General features: G+C 43.1%; 1 protein-coding gene across 2 annotated transcripts in view; it reads right to left on the reverse strand.

Annotated features, from left to right (window-relative positions):
- The window catches only part of LOC132396966 (AP-1 complex subunit sigma-1A), a 104,958-nt gene that overhangs the window by 6,526 nt on the left and 79,287 nt on the right, over positions 1 to 19,145 (reverse strand). For both annotated transcript variants that reach the window (XM_059975130.1, XM_059975131.1), the window contains exons 3-4: positions 14,069 to 14,177; positions 4,970 to 5,107 (exon numbers count right to left, since the gene is read on the reverse strand). In XM_059975130.1, coding sequence (XP_059831113.1) covers positions 4,970 to 5,107; positions 14,069 to 14,177 — 247 coding nt within the window. The remainder of the gene's footprint in view (positions 1 to 4,969; positions 5,108 to 14,068; positions 14,178 to 19,145) is intronic.

The following is a 19,145-nucleotide window of genomic DNA, read 5'->3' on the forward strand; positions in this document are numbered from 1 at the left end:
TTGTAGGTAAATTATTGGAAGGAGTACTAAGAGATAGGATCTACAAGAATTTGGATGGACAGGGACTTACTAGGGAGAGTCAACACGGCTTTGTGCGTGGTAGGTCATGTTTAACCAATCTATTAGTTTTTCAAGGAAGTTACCAGGAAAGTGGATGAAGGGAAGGCAGTGGATGTTGTCTACATGGACTTCAGTAAGGCCTTTGACAAGGTCCTGCATGAGAGGTTAGTTAGGAAAATTCAGTCGCTAGGTACACATGGTGAGGTAGTAAATTGGATTAGACATTGGCTCAATGGGAGAAGTCAGAGAGTGGTAGTGGAGGACTGTGACTAGTGGTGTGCCACAGGGATCAGTGCTGGGTCCATTGTTATTTGTCATCTATGTCAATGATCTGGATGATAATGTGGTAAATTGGATCATCAAATTTGCTGATGATACTGTAGCGCCTCATTTCCTAGCGTATCCGAACCGACTCACAATTAGATAGCCTACGGGGGTTTGCGAGCACAGAGCTTTGGAGCCTCTTCGCCATGGGGGGCCGGTTGACAGAGGCTTAAAAGTGAGGCTGAAGTTTTCGAATAAAGTTTTTCCTTCGACTGCAGTTACCGACTCCGTGTCGTAATTTTAGCGTTGCTCGTAGCACACCGCTACAATACAAAGACTGGAGGTGTAGTGGATAGTGAGGAAGGTTTTCAAAGCTTACAGAGGGATCTGGACCAGCTGGAAAAATGGGCTGAAAAATGGCAGATGGAGTTTACGGTAATGCAGACAAGTGTGAGGTATTGCACTTTGGAAGGACAAACCAAGGTAGAACATACAAGGTAAATGGTAGGACACTGAGGAGTGCAGTAGAACAGAGGGATCTGGGAATACAGATACAAAATTCCGTAAAAGTGGCATCACGGGTAGATAAGGTAGTATAGAGAGCTTTTGGTAGATTGGCCTTTATAACTCAAAGTATTGAGTATATGAGTTGGAATGCTATGGTGAGGTTGTATAAGGCATTGGTGAGGCCGAATTTGGAGTATTGTGTACAGCTTTGGTCACTGAAATACCGGAAGGATAAGGTTGAAAGAGTGCAGAGAAGGTTTACAAGGATGTTGCTGGGACTTGAGAAACTGAGTTACAGAGAAAGGTTGAATAGGTTAGGACTTTATTCCCTGGAGCGTAGAAGAATGAGGGGTGATTTGATAGAGGTGTATAAAGTTATGATGGGTATAGATAGAGTGAGTGCAAGCAGGCTTTTTTCACTGAGGTTAGGGGAGAAAAAAAAATACAGATGACATGGGTTAAGGGTGAAGGGGGAAAAGTTTAAAGGGAACATGGGGGGGGGGCTTCTTCACACAGACAGTGGTGGGAGTGTGGAATGAGCTGCCAGATGAAGTTGTAAATGTGGGCTCATTTTTAACATTTAAGAAAAATTTGGACAGGTACATGGATGAGAGGGGTATGGAGGGATATGGGCCAGGATCAGGTCAGTGGGACTAGGCAGAAAAATGGTTCGGCACAGCCAAGAAAGGCCAAAAGGCTTGGTTCTGTGCTGTAATGTTCCATGGTTCTATATTTTTTATATATACACACACACACACACACAATAACTGACTTATGGTCTCACTTTCCAGAACTCTACAACACACAAAATGCTGGAGGAACTCAGCAGGTCAGGCAGCATCTATGAAGAGGAATAACGGGTTGATGTCTCATGTTGCTGCTGACTCTTTATTCTCTGGATCTCCAGCACCTGCAGAATCCCTTTTTTTAAAATCTCTTTAACTCATGTTCTCAGTATTTTTTTTTGCACAGTTTGTCAACTTTTGCATATTGATTGTCTTCATTTATGTATAGGTTTTCATAAATTCTATTGCATTTTTTAATTTCCCTTTAAATGCCTGCAAGAAAATTAATCTCAGGCTAGTATATGGTGACATACATGTACTTTGGTAATAAATTTACCTTTGACTTTTGAAAACTTGTTTAATACTGAAACTACCTTGTTTTGATCTTGCACTTTATTGATTACCTGCACTGCATTTTCTCTGTAGCTGTTACACTTTATTCTGCAATTGTTTCACCTTGTTCTACCTCAATGCACTGTCTATGAAGGCAAATGCGATGTTAGCATTCATTTTGAGAGAACTAGAATATAAAAGCAAGGATGTAACACTGATACTTTATAAGACACTGGTGAGGCCTCACCCTGTATATTGTGAGTTCCTTATCTAAGAAAGGATGTGCTGTCATTGCAGAGGGTTCAAAGGAAGCTCATGAAAATGATTCCAGGATTAAAAGGCTGATTATATGAGGAACATTTAATGGCTCTGGGTCTGTACTCATTGGAGTTCAGAAGAATGATGGGTGATCTCATTGAAACCTTTTGAATGTTGAGTTTATCATTCATTTCGATATAGTGGATGTGGAAACGATGTTTCTTGAGGTGGGAGAGTCTAAGGCTAGAAGACACAGCCTCAGAATAGAAAGGCGTCCTTTTAGAATGGAGATGAGGAGGAATTTGATTATCCAGAGAGTGGTGAATCTGTAGAAATTGTTGCAACAGGCAGCTGTAGAGGTCAAGTCACTGGGTAAATTTAAGGCAGAGGTTGATTGATTCTTGATTAGTCAGGGCATGAAGAGATATAGGGAGAAGGCAGGAGATTGGGGTTGAGAGGACAAATGGATCAGCCATGAAGAATATGGCAGAGTAAACTCAATGGACCTAATGGCCTAATTCTGCTCCTAATGTACATCTTATGGTCTGGGAGTGTAATGACTTGATCTGTATGATCAGAATGCAAGACAATCTTTTTACTGTATTTCAGTACCTGTGACAATTGTATAGGGAAAAAAGCTATTTGTGATCTATATCAGTGTTCTGGATGAGAAGGCATTGTTAGGAAGTTTGAAGATAACACTAATTTAAGTGGTGTCATTGACAGTGAAGTTGGTTATCAGGATTCATAGAGGGATCTTGATTTGCTGGTTAAGTGGGCCACGAAATGATAAAAGGAGTTTAATTTGACCAATGTGAGTTGTTGTATTTTGCCAAAGACAAATGAGCGTACAGCGTTCACAGTGAACAGTGGGGTTCTAGAATCTGCTTCTACAACAGAGGAACCTAGGACTATGGGTATATGATTCCCTGAAAGCCGCATCACAGGTGGACAGGATGGTGAAGAAGGCTGCTGGCATGCTGGTCTTCAACACTGACTATAAAAGTTGGGAGGTTATAATGAAGCAAGATGCTGGAGGAATACACCAGGTTAGGCAGCATCTATAGAAATGAACGTTTCAGGCCAAGACCCTTCTTCAGGACTGAGTAGGAAGGGAGAGAATACCAGAGTAAAAAGGTGGGGGGAAGGGAAGGAGGATAGCTAGAAGGTGATAGGTCAGGTGGGTGGGGAAGGTCAATAGCTGGAGAAGAAATCTGATAGGACAGGAGAGTAGAGGGTAGGAGGAAGGGACTCAGGGAAAAGTAATAGGTAGGAGAGAAGAAGTAGGTCAGAGTGGGGAATAGAGGAAGAGGTGGGGGGGGGGGGCAAAGAGGTGATTTTTTTTTTAAACCAGAAGGAGAAATCAACATTCGTGCCATCAGGTTGGAGGCTACCCAGGTGTTGCACCTTTACCCTGAGGGTGGCCTCATCTTGGCACAAGAGGAGGCCATAGACCAACATGTCAGAACGGGAATAGGAATTAAAATATTTGGCCACAGGGAGACTCCACTTGTGATGGATGGAATGGAGGTGCTCGATGAAGCGGTCCCCCAACTTACCACAGGTCTCACCAATGTAGAAGAATCTGCATCAGGAGCACCAGGCACAATAGATGACCCCAGCAGATTTGCAGGTGAAGTGTTGAATGGAAGTTGTACAAGATGGTAGTGAGGCCACAATTAAAATGCTTGCATTCAGTTTTGATCACCCTGCTGTTGGAAAGATGCTATTAAACTGGAAAGAGTTCAGAGAACATTTACAAGGATGTTGCTGGACTCAATGCAGAGAGGTTAAGTGTCAGTAAACTTAGTTGGTAATTTAGTCAAAGAGCTCCTATATAGATCTAAAAGCCATACAAGACAGTGAGTGATCCTTCATTAAAAACTCCAGGCAGGTATCTTCTCTACGGTGCTAGCACACTGCTACATATCCCCACTGTTCATCACAATTATGATTAAGGTAAATGAACCATGAAAGAGCTGATTTTGTAGAAAGGCATCACCCACATTCTCATTAAGATGAAGACTGTGTAGGCACTACAATTTAATTGGTGGTGGTTGAATGTCTTGGACCCAATTTGTACTGTAATTCTATTGTAATAATATTTGACTTTCAACTGCCTCCTTGCCTTTAAAGAAAAAAGTAGTTTTTGTGTGTGAGGGAGAGAGAATAAGGGAGAGTGTGGAAGGGGGGTGGGGGTAAAGGGGGGTAGAGGGGTGGCACAGGACTTGTTTTTTTTCCAGTTGTTGTTGCCGCTAGTTGCTCTGCTCAGAATTGTGGGGTGTTGACACTTACAGGCTGCCTCAGCACATCCTTGGGCCTGTTGATTACAACATAGAACAGCATAGCATAGTATAGGTCCTTTGGTCCACGATGTTATGCTGACCTTTTAACCTGCTCTAAGATCAACCTAAACCTTTTCTCCCACACGTCCTTCCATTTATCTTTCATCCATGTGCCTACTTAAGAGTTTCTTAAATGTTGCCAATCTATTTGCCTCTGCCAATAGCCCCGGCAGAGCTGGTGGTGGTAGCCCTGTTTGTTAAAGCAAACGAAGCAATTCATTATATGTTTCAATGTACGTGTAATAAATAAATCTGAACCTGAATCTGCTCTGAGGTTGATCACATGGCCAGAAGCAATGCCTCAGCAGTGCAAGATGGACTTCACATCATTCTGACAGTCTCCGACCTTTGGCAGTAGCCGGACTAACCAGCATTTCCAGTATCCCTGTTCCTTCACCTCCCACTGATCGCACTTACCTCCTGCATGAGATCAGCCTGCTCGATGGCCTTCAAGACGTTCTTTTTCGAAGTATCCTGGATCTCTCCACCCATGATAAATTCATCCAGAATGAAGTATGCCTTCTCAAAGTTGAAGATTATATCCAGTTCACACACCTGGAAAATGACAAGTGTATGGCAGCAAGGTGAGACTAGTAATCCAGCTGAGGGGCATTACCCCTGGCGTCAGGAGTTCAAATCCCACAACGATATCTAGGGCAACCGAGTAATTTAAAAAAAAATAGCTTTATTTGTTCAATGGTTCATGGGTTCAATTCTTCAATTTATTATCAAAGTATGTCTGCAGAATACAACTCTGAGATTTCTCTTCTCCAGGTAGCCATAAAATATGGAAAATCACAAAAGTAGTTGAAAGAAAGACATCAATCCCCCCCTGCATGAAAAGAAAAAGAAAAAGAAACAAAAACTTGCAAACTCCAAACCCCCCAACACTTACCTCGCACAAAAACTAACAGATCACCCACATGGAGAAACGAGATCAAACCCCTAACCCGGGGGTCGGCAACCCGTGGCTCCGGAGCCACATGCGCCTCTTTTACCTCTGTGCTGCGGCTCCCTGTTGCTTTGGGAAATAATTGGTCAGTATTTAATTAAAATGTATTTTATGTTAGTTTGTTAGTTTTTGAAATGTAATTCTAAATTTGAAGATTATGGTGATCTTGTATAATCTAAATAAGACGTTGTGGAGACCCATTTCCTGACACATCCGAACCGGCTCACAATTAGCCAGCGTTCAGGCTAAGGGAGATAGCCTACGGGGGTTTGTGAGTACGTGTCTTTTGCAGCATCCGCGCCCATGGGGGAGCAGGTTGAGGGAGGCTTAAAAGCAAGGCTGTTTAGTTCGAATAAAGCTATCTTTGACTGCAGTTTACTGACTGCGTGTAGCACACTGCTGCAACGTGTTTTTATCGCTGGCTGTCCAGAGGGGAGGTGCTGAAACACTTTGTCGCGTGTCTGGAAGAAGTGAAAACTTTCCTGGGCAGCAAAGGGCTCACCTTTCCTGAGCTGGAACAGCCAGAGTGGCTGGAAAAGCTACACTTCATGGTAGACATGACAGCGCACTTGAACACGCTGAACACAGCTCTTCAGGGGAAAGGACGTACAGCCCTATACATGTTGGAGGATGTTTTGGCATTCGAGCGCAAGTTGACAGTGCTTGCCAGAGATTTACAGAAAGGCACATTGTCTCACTTCCCCAATTTGAGAGAGTTCAAACAAGGTCACGACATGATAAATTCGAAGTATTTACATTCTGCAATCATCGCAATGCAAACATCGTTTGGGAAACACTTCTGTGAGTTCAGAGAGGAAAAAAACACATTATCCTTCCCGGTCACTCCCCGAAGCATCGATCCATCCCTACTGAATACGACTGCATTGTCAGATGTGAGTCAACCTGACCAAGTATGATAAATATTTTAATTGCCTATTATTTTACTTATATTCATATTTTTTCATCGTTCAATGAAATAGTCCTTTTATTTTTCAGATTGACAGCTGGCTGACGTTATTTTTGGTTTGCTGCTGGCGGCAAATTTAAGTTTGGCGTTTTTCATAAATACAAGAAGGGCTCAAATAGATTGAGTATTTTACTTAAAAGTAACCTTCAACCCAACGTCTTTTTTTCGGAGTTCAAAATGTTTTTGTTGCATGCAGAAATGTAATTTCGTTTTCTCTGCAGGAGTTCATCAATTTCATAAATGCAACACATTATAGTTTGTTTATACATAGCATAAAGGCAAAAAAAAACGTTGTATGCAGTGTTATTTCATTTTAAATGTCAAACGGGTTTTGCGGCTCCCAGTGTTTTCTTTTCTGTGGGAAACGGGTCCAAGTGGCTCTTTCAGTGGTAAAGGTTGCTGACCCCTGCCCTAACCCCTCAGCCCACTAATTGGCAGCACAATTTTAATAACATCTCCGAGAGCATCATGACCCAGCAGCCTCTCTGAGGGAAGGCTGAGAGACTCTCCGAGTGACTCTCCAAGGGAAGCAACTAGAACCAGCAGCCCTTCATGTGACATGTACTTTGAAATATACAGTGAAATGTATCGTTTGTGCCAACGTCCACCATACTGAGGATGTGCTGTGGGCAGCCTGTATGTGTCACCTTGCCTCTGGCACCATTGTAGCACACCCACAACATATTAACGCTAACCCAAATGTTTTTGGAATGTGGGAGGAAAGTGAAGAACCTGGAGCCCATGCGGTCACAGGGAGAACTCCTTATCGACATCGGCAGGAATTGAATAAAATCACAGGCATTAAAAGCATTACACTAAGCACTATGCTGACGTGCCACGCTTTCTGGGAAGGACCAATGACTCCAGACCCACAGCCGTGAAGTTTGGAGACCACCATAATCACCTTCTCCAAGTCACCATGGGAAGGGACAACACACACTGGCTTCACACAGGACAGATACATTCAGTCAGTGAATAGAGAAGACATACAAGTTAGGGGCAGTGGAATACTGGGGACCTCAGTTTCTCCACGCAATTAACCCCTGACAGCTCAGACACAGCATGGGAAAGTACATAGAACTATGATGCTCTGGCCATTACTGAGACTTGGCTGTCACATGGTCAAGTATGGCTTCTGGATGTTCTGGGGTTTAGATGCTTCAAAAAGGGACAGGGAGGGGGTGAAAGATATGGGGGGTAGTGTTGCTAACTCAGAAAGGAAGGACATTGTGGAGGGATTGCCTACTGAGTCAGAAGCAGGAAGGAAGAAATCACTCTATTGGGAGTGTTCTCTAGACCCCACAACGGCAGCAGAGGAACTGTAGAGCATATCGAGAGGCAGATGTTGGAGAGGTGCTTAAATAATAGGGTTGTTGCTATGGAGGCTTCAACTTCCCTAATACTGATTGGCACTCCTTTGTGCAAAGGTTTTGATGGGCAGAATTTGTTATGTGTGTCCAGGAAAGATTGCTGTCACGATATGGAGACAAGCTGACAAAAGGAGAGGCCATTCTGGATCTGGGGCGAGGTATTGAACCAGGTTAGACGTCAGATCTCTTGGTGAGTGAGCATTTTGGAGACTATAACCACAACTCTGACCCTTATTATAACCTTGGAGAGGGATAGAAGCAGATGGTATTGGGAAGTTTTTAAATTGGAGGGAGGAGATATATATTAGGTTTGAATTTGAGAGCATGAAATGGAAAATGATGCACTCGGGGAAATTCACAATAGAAAATGTGGAGGTTGCTTAGGGGAACGTTTGCATGGGTTCTGGGTAGGTTTGTCCCACTGAGGCAGGAAAAGATCACAGGACCTCTAGTCAAGAGGAAGAAAAAAGAAAAAGGCTTACTTAAGGTTTAGAAAGCAAGAATCAGATGGGGCAGACTCTTCAGAGTTAAAAGGTAGCCAGGAAGGAACTTAAGAATGGACTTAGGAGAGCTAGAAGGGAGCATGAAATGGCCTTGATGAGTTAGATTAGGGAAGAACAGGAGGATGAACGGAGTGAGGGTAGGACTGATCGGGTATAGTAAAGGGACCATGTGCCTGGTGTTAGAGGAGGTAGAGGAGGCCCTTAATGAAAACTTTGCTTCAGTATTCATCAGTAAGAAGGACCTTAACGTTTGAGAGGACAGCATAAAGTAGGCTGATATGTTGGAACATATTGACGTTAAGCAAGAGGATGTGCAAGAACTTTAAAAAAAAACACACACATTAGGATAGAAAAGTTCCTGGAGCTGGACAGGATATACCCCAGGTTACTATGGGAAGCAAGGGAAAAGATTGCTGAGCTTTGGCAATGATCTTTGCATCTTCACTGGCCAAAGGAGCAGATTGGAGAGAGGCAAATGGTATTCCTTTATTCAAGAAAAGAAAGATAACCTTGGGAATTATAGACCACCAAGTCATACTTCAGTTGTGGGCAAACTATTGGAGATTCAGAGACAGGATTATGAGGGGCAGATCACGTTTAATGAGGTTGATTTAATTCTTTGAGGATGTGACGAAGCACATTGATGAAGGCAGAACAATAGATGTGATGCATAAGGTGTTTGATAAGGTTCCTCATAGTAAGCTCATTCAGAAAGTTGTGAGGCATGGGATCCAGGTAAAGTTGGCTGTGTGGATACAGAATTGGATTGCTCATAGAAGACAGAGTGTGGTAGTAGATGGAGCGTATTCTGCCTGGAGCTTGGTGCTCAGTGGTGTTCTGCAGGGACCCCCGCTGTTTGTGACTTTAACAAATGACTTGGATTAGTAAGTAGAAGGGTGGGTTAATAAGTTTGCAGTTGACATGAAGGTTGTGGCATTGTGGATAGTGTAGAAGTTTGTCGTTGGTTACAATGGGACATTGACAAGATGCAGAGCTGAGCTGAGAAGTGACAGGTGGAGTAATTCATTTCAGAAAGTCAAATTAGAAGGCAGAATGCAGGGCTAATGGCAGGATTCTTAGTGGTTTTGAGGAACAAAGGGATCCCGTAAAGTTTCTGTGCAAGTTAATAGGGTTGTGAAGAAGGCATATGGTGTATTGGCCTTCATTAGTCGAGGGATCAAGTCCAAGAGCTGCGAGGTAACCTGGCAATTCAATCAAACCCTGGTTAGACCACACTTGGAATTTTGTGTTCAGCTTTGGTCACCTTATTATCGGAAGGACGTGGAAGCTTCAGAAGCAGTGAAGAGGATATTTACAAGGATGCTGCCCAGATGACAGAACATGTCTAATGAGGAAAAACTGAGTGTATCAGGGCTTTTCTCTTTGGAGTGAAGAAGGATGAGAGGTGACTTAATAGAGGTGTACAGGATGATAAGAGGCATAGACTGAGTGGATACTCAGATATTTTCCTCAGGGTGGAAACAGCTAATACCAGAGGGCATAATTTTAAAGTGACTGGAGGGAAGAATAGGGGAAGGAGGTCGTCAGAGGCAAGAGTGGTAGGTGCATGGAACACCCAACAGTATTTGAGGTAGAGCCAGATATGTTTAAGAAACTTTTAGATAGGTACAGGGGTGATACAAAAATAAAAGGGAGGGCCGGCTATGTAGGAAGGAACAGGTTAGATTGATCTTAGAGTAGGTTAAAAGGTTGGCATCATGCTGAAGGGCCTGTACTGTGCTGTAATATTCTATATTCTATAAATCAGTGCGTTGAAGCAGAGTATATTACAGTGCCGAGTTTCGTTGACTTTGAAGTCTCTCAGGACACCCCAAGTTCACTCCCTCCATTATAACTATGGCTCTGAAACAGGTGATTTTGGGTCCTACATGGTCACTGGACTACATCCCAATCACCTGCACTCTTTCTACATGCTCTTCCATCAGTTGCTGTTGTTCCTTTCTGCACCTCGGGTGGCAACCTTGCTGTTTCTTTAGCACTTCTGTTTTTTACGAGGCTGAGTTGCTAACTCAATGCTCAACCCAGCGTGGATGGGAAGCGTGCAAGGAGCCGGCTGGATGCAAACCTGGGACCACTCGCCTAGAAGTCTGGTGGAGATGCCATGACATCACCAGCCATCAGGCAGAACGTATAAAAGTCTGAAAACACGTACCAACAGCTGTTATAAGACTGTTGAATTGTCCCCTAGTATGATAAAATGGACTCTTAACTTCAATTTATCTCATTATGGCCTTGTGCCTTATTGTCTGCTTGAATTGCACATTCTCTGTAACTGTAACACTTTATTCTGCATTCTACTATTGTTTTTTTTCCCCTTGTACTACTCAATGCATTGTTGTAATGAAATCATCACGTGCAAAACTCAGTGAACTGGTTTATTATCGCCATGTACCAATTTAGGGTGGCAAGGTGGAGATACATCTCTAACAAAGAAGATGTAAGGCATTCCTTCCGTCCGCTAGCCTTCAAGTCACACTTGGGCAAGGTGTAACACCTACTTAGCCCCTCCGCCCCGGTCAAGGTCATGCAAAGCCATGGGAGCAGGTGGTGGATGGTCGCACGAGCAGCCGGTGCAGATCACAAGTCCTGGTTATGAGACCACTGACATCAGGCAGATAATCTTTGAAGAGCATTGATAATGGCTGAGGTCACCTATCTTGGAAAGACACTGCCTAGAAGAAGGCAATGGTAAACCACTTCTGTAGAAAAAGTTGTCAATAACAATCATGGATAAAACCATGATCATCCATGTCATATGACATGACACATAATGATGATGATCACGAACAGTTTATTCCTCACTTTGTCTAAAGTGGTTCCTGTTACCTCGCTAGACCAACATCTGACTCAAGGACTGTGCTTGTAACAGTGATGATGATGACGTCGACTCAGGCTTGAGAGGCCAGCATCGGGCATTTTCATGCCTTACAAGGCGCGGAACGAAAGACTGTGTGGCATGCCACTCCTCACACAGACATTTCACAGTATTTTTTTCTTTATTTTACGAGGTCGAGTTGCAAGCTCAACATTCAACCTGGCACGGATGGAAAGCGTACTCGGTAACGGCCCAACTGGATTCGAACCCGGGAACCTCCGTTCCAGAGTACGGCGCTGATGTTACTACACCACCAACAGCAGTGACAGTGAGACATCATGAATCTGTTACCTTTTGCTCTTTATCTTGACCTTGAGAACTATCTGTATGGGAGCCTGCACAAAGAGCCATAGGTCTCTAAGACTCAAGGGTTTATCCGTCCTGTGATCGCTTGGGTTTCCCTGAGGTGCTCAAATTTCCTCCCAATCCCAATGACGTGCAGGTTGCTGGGTTTACTGGCTGCTGTTAATCATCCGCTGGTACGTAGGTGAGGAGCAGAATCTTAAGGGGAAGCCAATGAAAATGTGGGGAGGGTAAAAATTGATTGATGCAAGATCATCATAAATTGTAGGTCAGCAAAAACTTAGTGAGTTGTTTTCATGATGTAAATCTCTATGACTCTTCCTGCAGATCTCAAATGGGTTAATTTAATATCAGAGAATGTATACAGTATACATCCTGAAATTCTTACTCTTCACAGCCATCCAAAAACAAGAAACCCCAAAGAATGATAGAAACATAAGAATCCCAAAGGCCCCCTCTCCCTCAAACACACAAGCAGCAGCAGAAACATTGATCCTCCCCCTCCCTCAACTTGCACCAGCAGAAGGACTGACACCTCCCCACAACCCTCCCACTGTGCAAGCAATAGCAAAAGCCACCACTCCCACCCCCCAAAGAGATCTTGATCTAGAGTCCATCAGAAACTGCAGTCTGTAACCCAGACAGGCTAAGCATTTTGGCAATGAGATATTAGTTTCTCATTGGTTAATGCCTCTGATGCTTTGTTATTTCTCCCACCCCCACTCTGCGACACACTCTTTAACACTCCACAAACTGCCTGGATCAGCATATCTTATGAGGGAAGGTTGAGCCAGCTAGGGCTATTCGCTTTGGAGCAAAGGAGGATGAGAGGTGACTTGATAGAGGTGTGCAAGATGTTAAGAGGCATAGATATAGTGGACAGCCAGGGACTTTTCCCCCAGGGCAGAAATATGTGGGTGCATAATTTTAAGATGATTGATGGAAAGTAGCTGGGGAAATTATTTATTTATCTATTTATCTGTTTATTGAGATGCAGAATGGAATAGGCTGTTCTGGACACTGCTCAGCAATCCCCCAATTTTTTTTTAAATCCTAGCCTGATCATGGGACAATTTACAATGATCAAATTAACCTATCAACTGGGACATCTTTGGACTGAGAGAGGAAACCAGAGCACCTGGAAGAAACCTATGCAGTCATGGGGAGAAAGTACACACTCTTTACAGGCAGCGGTGAGAATTGAACTAGGGTAAAGCACTGTGCAAACCACTATGTTACTGTGCCATCCCAGAGGTAGGTTTTATTTTAAAAACACAGATAGTAGTAGGTCCATGGAACATTCTGCCAGGGGTGTTGCTAGAAGCAGATACATTAGGGACATTTAAGAGCCTTAGATAGGACATGGATGGAAGAAAAATGGAGGGTTACAATACTGTCTTAGGCGCATATATATTGCTAGGGTGATCAATCAACAATCAGTTTATTGATTATTTCAGAATGTCTCTCTGGTGCTTCTCCATTTCAATCTTTTTTCTTGATTTAAAATAATAAGGATAAATACAAGTCAGAGGAGAAGTTATCTCAAATACATATTTCAATAATAGTACAAACAAAGGAATATACACTGTCAAAATCATATATAGTATAATATTAAGCTAATATAAAAAAAGAACCACAACTCCTCTTAACAGCTCATAGAAAAAAAGACTCAAAAATTTCTATTATTGAGAGAGGAAAAAAACCCACTAAAACAAATAATATAAATATATCTAATGCACAACTTTTAAAATATTTACAAGTCAGGAATTTTTTTTTATATACGTGATTTGTTACCGAATTACCCATTTGCTCTTTTACCAAATATGATAGATGTTATCTTTCAGCTTAAACCATTTCAAAAAGGATTTATGGCCATTATATATAAACAGCTATTGAATTTACAAATGATGTCTCTGGTGCTCCTTGCTTCCTCGCCTTTCCCTCCCCCTTTTCCCAACCAAGACTCCCCTCTCCCTGCCCCTTCCCACTCTCAGTCCACAAATGTCATGAACTTTGTTTTATTTCTGCGACAGCAGTACAGTGTAATTCAAAAAATTTAGTACAGTATTGTGCAAAAGTCTTTGGCACCCTAGGCACAATATTGTGGGCTGAAGGGCTTGTACTCCGCGAGTTCACTTCAGGCTGGAGGATGGAGACAGCCTGACGTGGAGTTGGAGGACTGTATGTGTGCATGTTTAGGAATGGGGCTTGTCTTGTTGGTGTAGTTTTGTTGTATTCTGTGTTGTTCTGCTGAGCACTGCAGGTATACTATGCTGGCACTGGAATGTGTGGCAACACTTGTGGGCTGCCTCCATCACGCCCTGGGGTGTGTTGGTTGTTACTGTAAACAACACATTAAATTGTATATTTAAATGTAAATGTGATACATAAAAATGAATCTGAAATCAATGCTCTACTGTTCTATGTTCTCTACTGTGTCCCTTTGGACCAGACCCTGTAATACAGCTAACTGAGTCAGTAACACCCACTCCAAGCGGTAGAACAACAGACACAGAACTACTTACACTGCCGAAATATTTGTCTAGAAGCTCCACGTAACGGTGGATGAGCTCCAAGGTCAGGAGTTCATTGTCTTGGTCTTCAATTGCACAGCAGAAGTACAGACTAGCATATCTGGACAAAAAATGTCAATATTTTGATCACTTATGAAGCTTTTCTTAAGGTTATCCATCTTTTTCTCCCCCCCACTTTCTTACATACAACCATTACAAATCTATGTGCATATTTGTTTGGACATATATGTAAATGCATATACATACAACTAGGTGTGCATAGATAGTCATACCTGCACATTACATACAGGAAAATATACAGCTGCACATACATGTGTATTGTCATACTTTTGCTTCTACATACACTTGTATTCCTCCAAGAAGACCACAACCTTCTTGTTGCATTTGGGTTTGGGTTTGGAGGCTTGCATACCTCCATGACATGGAGAGCTAAACTGGCTGGAGTCAGGGCTTTATGCTTTGGCTCTTCGTAGGGTCACCATGACAAACAGGCCAGACTAAGAGTCATCTTTTGGTCCTCTAGATTCTGGTTTTCAGCTCACGGCTAAGAACCCCGAATGGTAAAAAAAAAACTGTTATGGAACCAGCAATAAAGAATATTTCCATATTGACAGTATAGACAGACAGATATGGAGGACATTCTTTGCTGCCCTAAACACCAGCGGTGCAACAGGCAGCAAGTTAGCTAAGTAAACAGACTTGTATTGTGGACTCTCACGTTTCTGATGTGTTCAGTATAACTGTCCAGTCTGAGTTTTGAGGTAGGAAACATCAACTGAAAACAAGGGTACTTACAAATGGCCAGCATGAAATGGTAACAATTGTAGATGGCCAGAACAAGACAAAAAAAAACACAAACCAATCCCCTGAATTATACAGCAACAAATTGACCTTGCAATTTATTCTTAGTAACTGGAATTTCTCAGTGTTCAGAATAAGCCTTGCACAAAATAAAAATACTCAAAAGATCATACACGAGAAAATCTGCAGATGCTGCAAATCCAAAACAACACACACAAAATGCTGGAAGAACTCAGCAGGTCAGGCTGCATCTATAGAAAATAGTAAAAAGTCGACATTTCAGGCTGAGACCTTTCTCCTCATCATAGAAACATAGAAAACCTAGAAATATTGAAATGCACAATACAGGTCCTTCGGCCCACAAAGTTGTGCCGAACACATCCCTACGTTAGAAATTACTAGGATTACCCATAGCCCTCTATTTCTCTAAGCTCCGTGTACCTACCCAAAAGTCTCTTAGAAGACTCTATCATATCCACCTCCACCACTGTTGCCTGCAGCCCATTCCACGTGCTCACCACTGTCTGCGTAAAAAACTTACCCCTGACATCTCCTCTGCACCTACTCCCAAGTAGGTACAATCAATCATGGATTGATGTGATTGGTTGTCTATCATATCTGATGATGACAGGAAACCCGTGTACAGAGTTTTTTTTAAGTGGAAAAGCCGTTGCACTGGGGCAGTTCCACTCTCTCAGCCATGGAAGTCTGGGTCCAAAGCTACAAGTAGGGGCTAGGGGCTAGCATCTAGGGGCTTCAGTGGCTGACCATGACATCCTCTGTGCCTTGCCATGCTCTTCGCTCTCCACGAACCTTTGCAGAACCACCTTCCTAGCCGTTGAATCTCACTCTTAATAACACTGGATGCCTAATGTCTTTGCTAACAAGAAATATGACCGGGCTTCCTAAGTAGGCCAAGAATCTAGGAGAGACAGGAACAACGCACAAAACACTGAAGGAACTCAGTCAGGTCAGGCATCACCTATGGATGGAAAGGAATAAATGTGCCAATGAAGGGTCTCGACCCTACATGTTGACTGCCCCTTCCCTCCATAATAGACCTGCTGAGTTCCTCCAGTGCTTCATGCATTGAACAAGAATCTGACCTGCTGAGCAACTCCAGCATTTTGTGTGTGTTACTCAAAAGTTTCTATTTACTTTAACGTGATCATTCAATTCCTCTACACTGTTGCACCAAGCTACTTGATCCCTAGCAGGAAAACTGATAGATTTCAGCGTTCCAGAGTTAGTGAGGAAGAAAATTAAAATCTGTCAGTATAATGGTTGTTCACTTTTTTGAGGGCCACATGAGAATGAGTCAGTTCTGAATAGCTTTAGCAGTCAAGGTTACAGTGTTATAACTTAAGATTAGGTTTATTTGTCACATGTATGATACTGTATAAAAGTCTTCAGCACATATACTATATAGCTAGGATGCCTAAGACTCTTGCACAGTATCATACATGCAGCAGAGAATGAATTTGTAAATCTGGCGGGAGCAAAGGATATTGCAAATGACAAGGGTGGTGCACTGCGGGACAGGTGTGGAACAGGTGGCAGGGAAGAAGTGGTAATGGGCAGGGAGGTGGTGGCACAGGTGCAGACCCATCCAGCCCTAAGACACCAGGGAAGGTCATTTGAATCCAAAAATGGTTTTTTGATCATTACAGAATATCCCTCTGGTTCTTCCCATTCCCTCCCCCTTTTCCCAACCATGATTCTCCTCTCCCTGCTGCCTTCCCTCTCTCAGTCCGCAATAGAGACCCATATCAGAATCAGATTTATCATCACTCACCTATGTCATGAAATTTGCTTTTCTTTTGGCAGCAGTACAGTGCAAAACATAAAATTATCACAGTAGTGTGCAAATGTCTTAAGCACCCTAGCTATATGTATGTGCCTAAGACTTTTGCACAGTACATGTACATTGAAACATGCAGTGAAATATATCCTTTGCATCAAATCAAATCAGCTCGGATTGTGCTGCCAAGTGCTGACGTGCTTCCAGTGCCAACATAGCATGCCCAGAAATTATTAACTCTAGCCGTCTTTTGGATATAGGAGAAAACTGAAGCACCCAGAGGAAACCCACATGGTCACACAGGGTAAAATTACAAACTCCTTTTTCAAAGTGGTGCAAATTAACCCCGGTCTTACACTAGCACTGTAATTGTGTTACGTTAACTGTTACACTACCATGTTGCCTCACAGTGTTGAGAGTGGATATCTGCTGGATTGTGTGGTATTGAGAGGGCATTCCATGGAATTATAGAGGAAAAAGGAAGAGATGAAGTCCTGGGGTCAGAGGAAGAGAGGCTGAAGATTTATTCATCACAGATATTTCAAGACTCTTCACAGCATTTAAATTGTTGTAGAACTTGCCATAGCCAAACAACTCCCTGCCCTTCCTTGGTCTATCATTTGTCACCACTCCCCAGTGCACCAATCACCTCAGACTCCTAACTCACTAATACCCAATCTCCTCATTATACTGGCCATCACCCCTCTCCAGTCACAGTCCTGATCCAGCGATCTGGAAGAAGAATATGCCAGCAAACAACATGACAAAGGGTAACATGCACCAGACAGTTCACAGGACTATTTCCTTCACCTTTTTTATGTCATGTTTTCCTTTTAAATGTGGTTCTGCTGCTCTTGGAATCTGTGATATACATTTTGGTGGTGCGTTTTCGGGCCGATTGAGCGATCTGGTGCTTTGGTGTCTCTGAGAGGGCTTTGAGCAGCCTCGAGCCAAGAAGCCTGGAAATGGGCATGAGGCTATGAGCAATTCCATTTTTTGCCAATCTTGCCCATTAGTGTTAAGGAACATTGAAATTACTGAGGCGAGTGCAGAAGGTGAGCATGTGTTCAGTGCCATCTACCAGCCTCTTGCTTGCTGCTGCCCAAGGAAGCTGGCTGCGTATGATGTTCTCTCTCTCTCTCTCTCTCTCTCTGTCACTGCTCCTGAAGGAAGGTCCTTGCGTTCAAATGGTCTCTCTCCCTCAATGCAGTTGAAGGATGTGCCGGACCTCTGGGTCTTTGCCAAGGTTTAATCGACATGGTGTGTGGATTGGACTCTGTAGTTCACATTATGATATGTTTCTGGTTGTCCCTTTTTTGTTGCTGTTTTGGTGGATGTTGATCATGGCAGCCTGCAGATAATGAACTGAGCTGAACTGAATATGGACTCTTTCGATTTTATGTTTTACATTCTGCGTTCTTTGCTAATTTTTTTTTGTTGCCAATTTGTTCAATTTGTCTGATATCTTTCTTTGAACGGGTTTCAAGTTTTTTCTTTATTTTGTTGCTGACTGTGGGGAAGGCGAATCTTAGGGTTGTATACCACATACATACTTTGATAATAGATGTACTTTGAACCTTTGAGTGTCAACCAGGATCACTAGCAATCCTTTTTCTCCCACAGGTAATGCTCAAACCTTAGTTGATGCTTAGTAAGGGTGACAAAGGTGACAAAAGAATGGGGTTGACAAGGATAATAAATCAGCCATGATCGAATCGGTTGAATGGCCCAATTTTTCTCCTCTGTCTTTTGGTCTTATCAGATTGTGTCGATTCAGAATGCCATTTGTTTGGATGAATCTCACCAATATTCCTGCTGGGATCAGCCGCTTTCTAACCAAGGGAAGGGGCAGAGTGGGGCTTCGGATTCCTGTTGCCCTAGAAAGACAGCACTGTGCTTGCTTGATGCTGTTCTGAGAGCACAGATTGGGCTGTGCAGTGGAGTGTTTGTATAGGGGCACAAACCCACGACCCTGAGGAGGAACAAGACCAGAAAGAAGTGCAAAAGAAGACGAGGAGTGGTGGGTGGAGCACAGGGGCTCCGTGCTACAAGTTGAGCACACTGAATGCTCAGCCTGTGAAAGCTCTGCCAAAATGCAACTTAAAATGAAATGCAGAAATCAATGCTAGTGGAGCAATTAGGATATACTTCCCATCTCTGTCAAGCTTCGCTGCTTCCCTTCAAATCCCCCACTGGGACAGAAAAGTGCCACAGGCGGAGAGAGATATCACTGTCTGATCAATAATTGCTGGAAAGATGTGGTAAGAATTTCTTAACTGCTGCACAGCAAAGCTAAATCTCTCATCTCGCTCCGACATAGATCCAGACCAAGGCTGTTATCTCCTGGAGATGGGCACACAACTAGGCTGGGGCCGAACAGCCGCTCGAGGACCTAGCTGACCTGCATCTTAACTTCAGCTACCTACCTGCCAGTTTAATACCCCCCACTTCCCAGGTCTATTTGCT

The sequence above is a fragment of the Hypanus sabinus genome, chromosome 7, assembly GCF_030144855.1.
Source record: "Hypanus sabinus isolate sHypSab1 chromosome 7, sHypSab1.hap1, whole genome shotgun sequence".
NCBI lineage: Eukaryota > Metazoa > Chordata > Chondrichthyes > Myliobatiformes > Dasyatidae > Hypanus > Hypanus sabinus.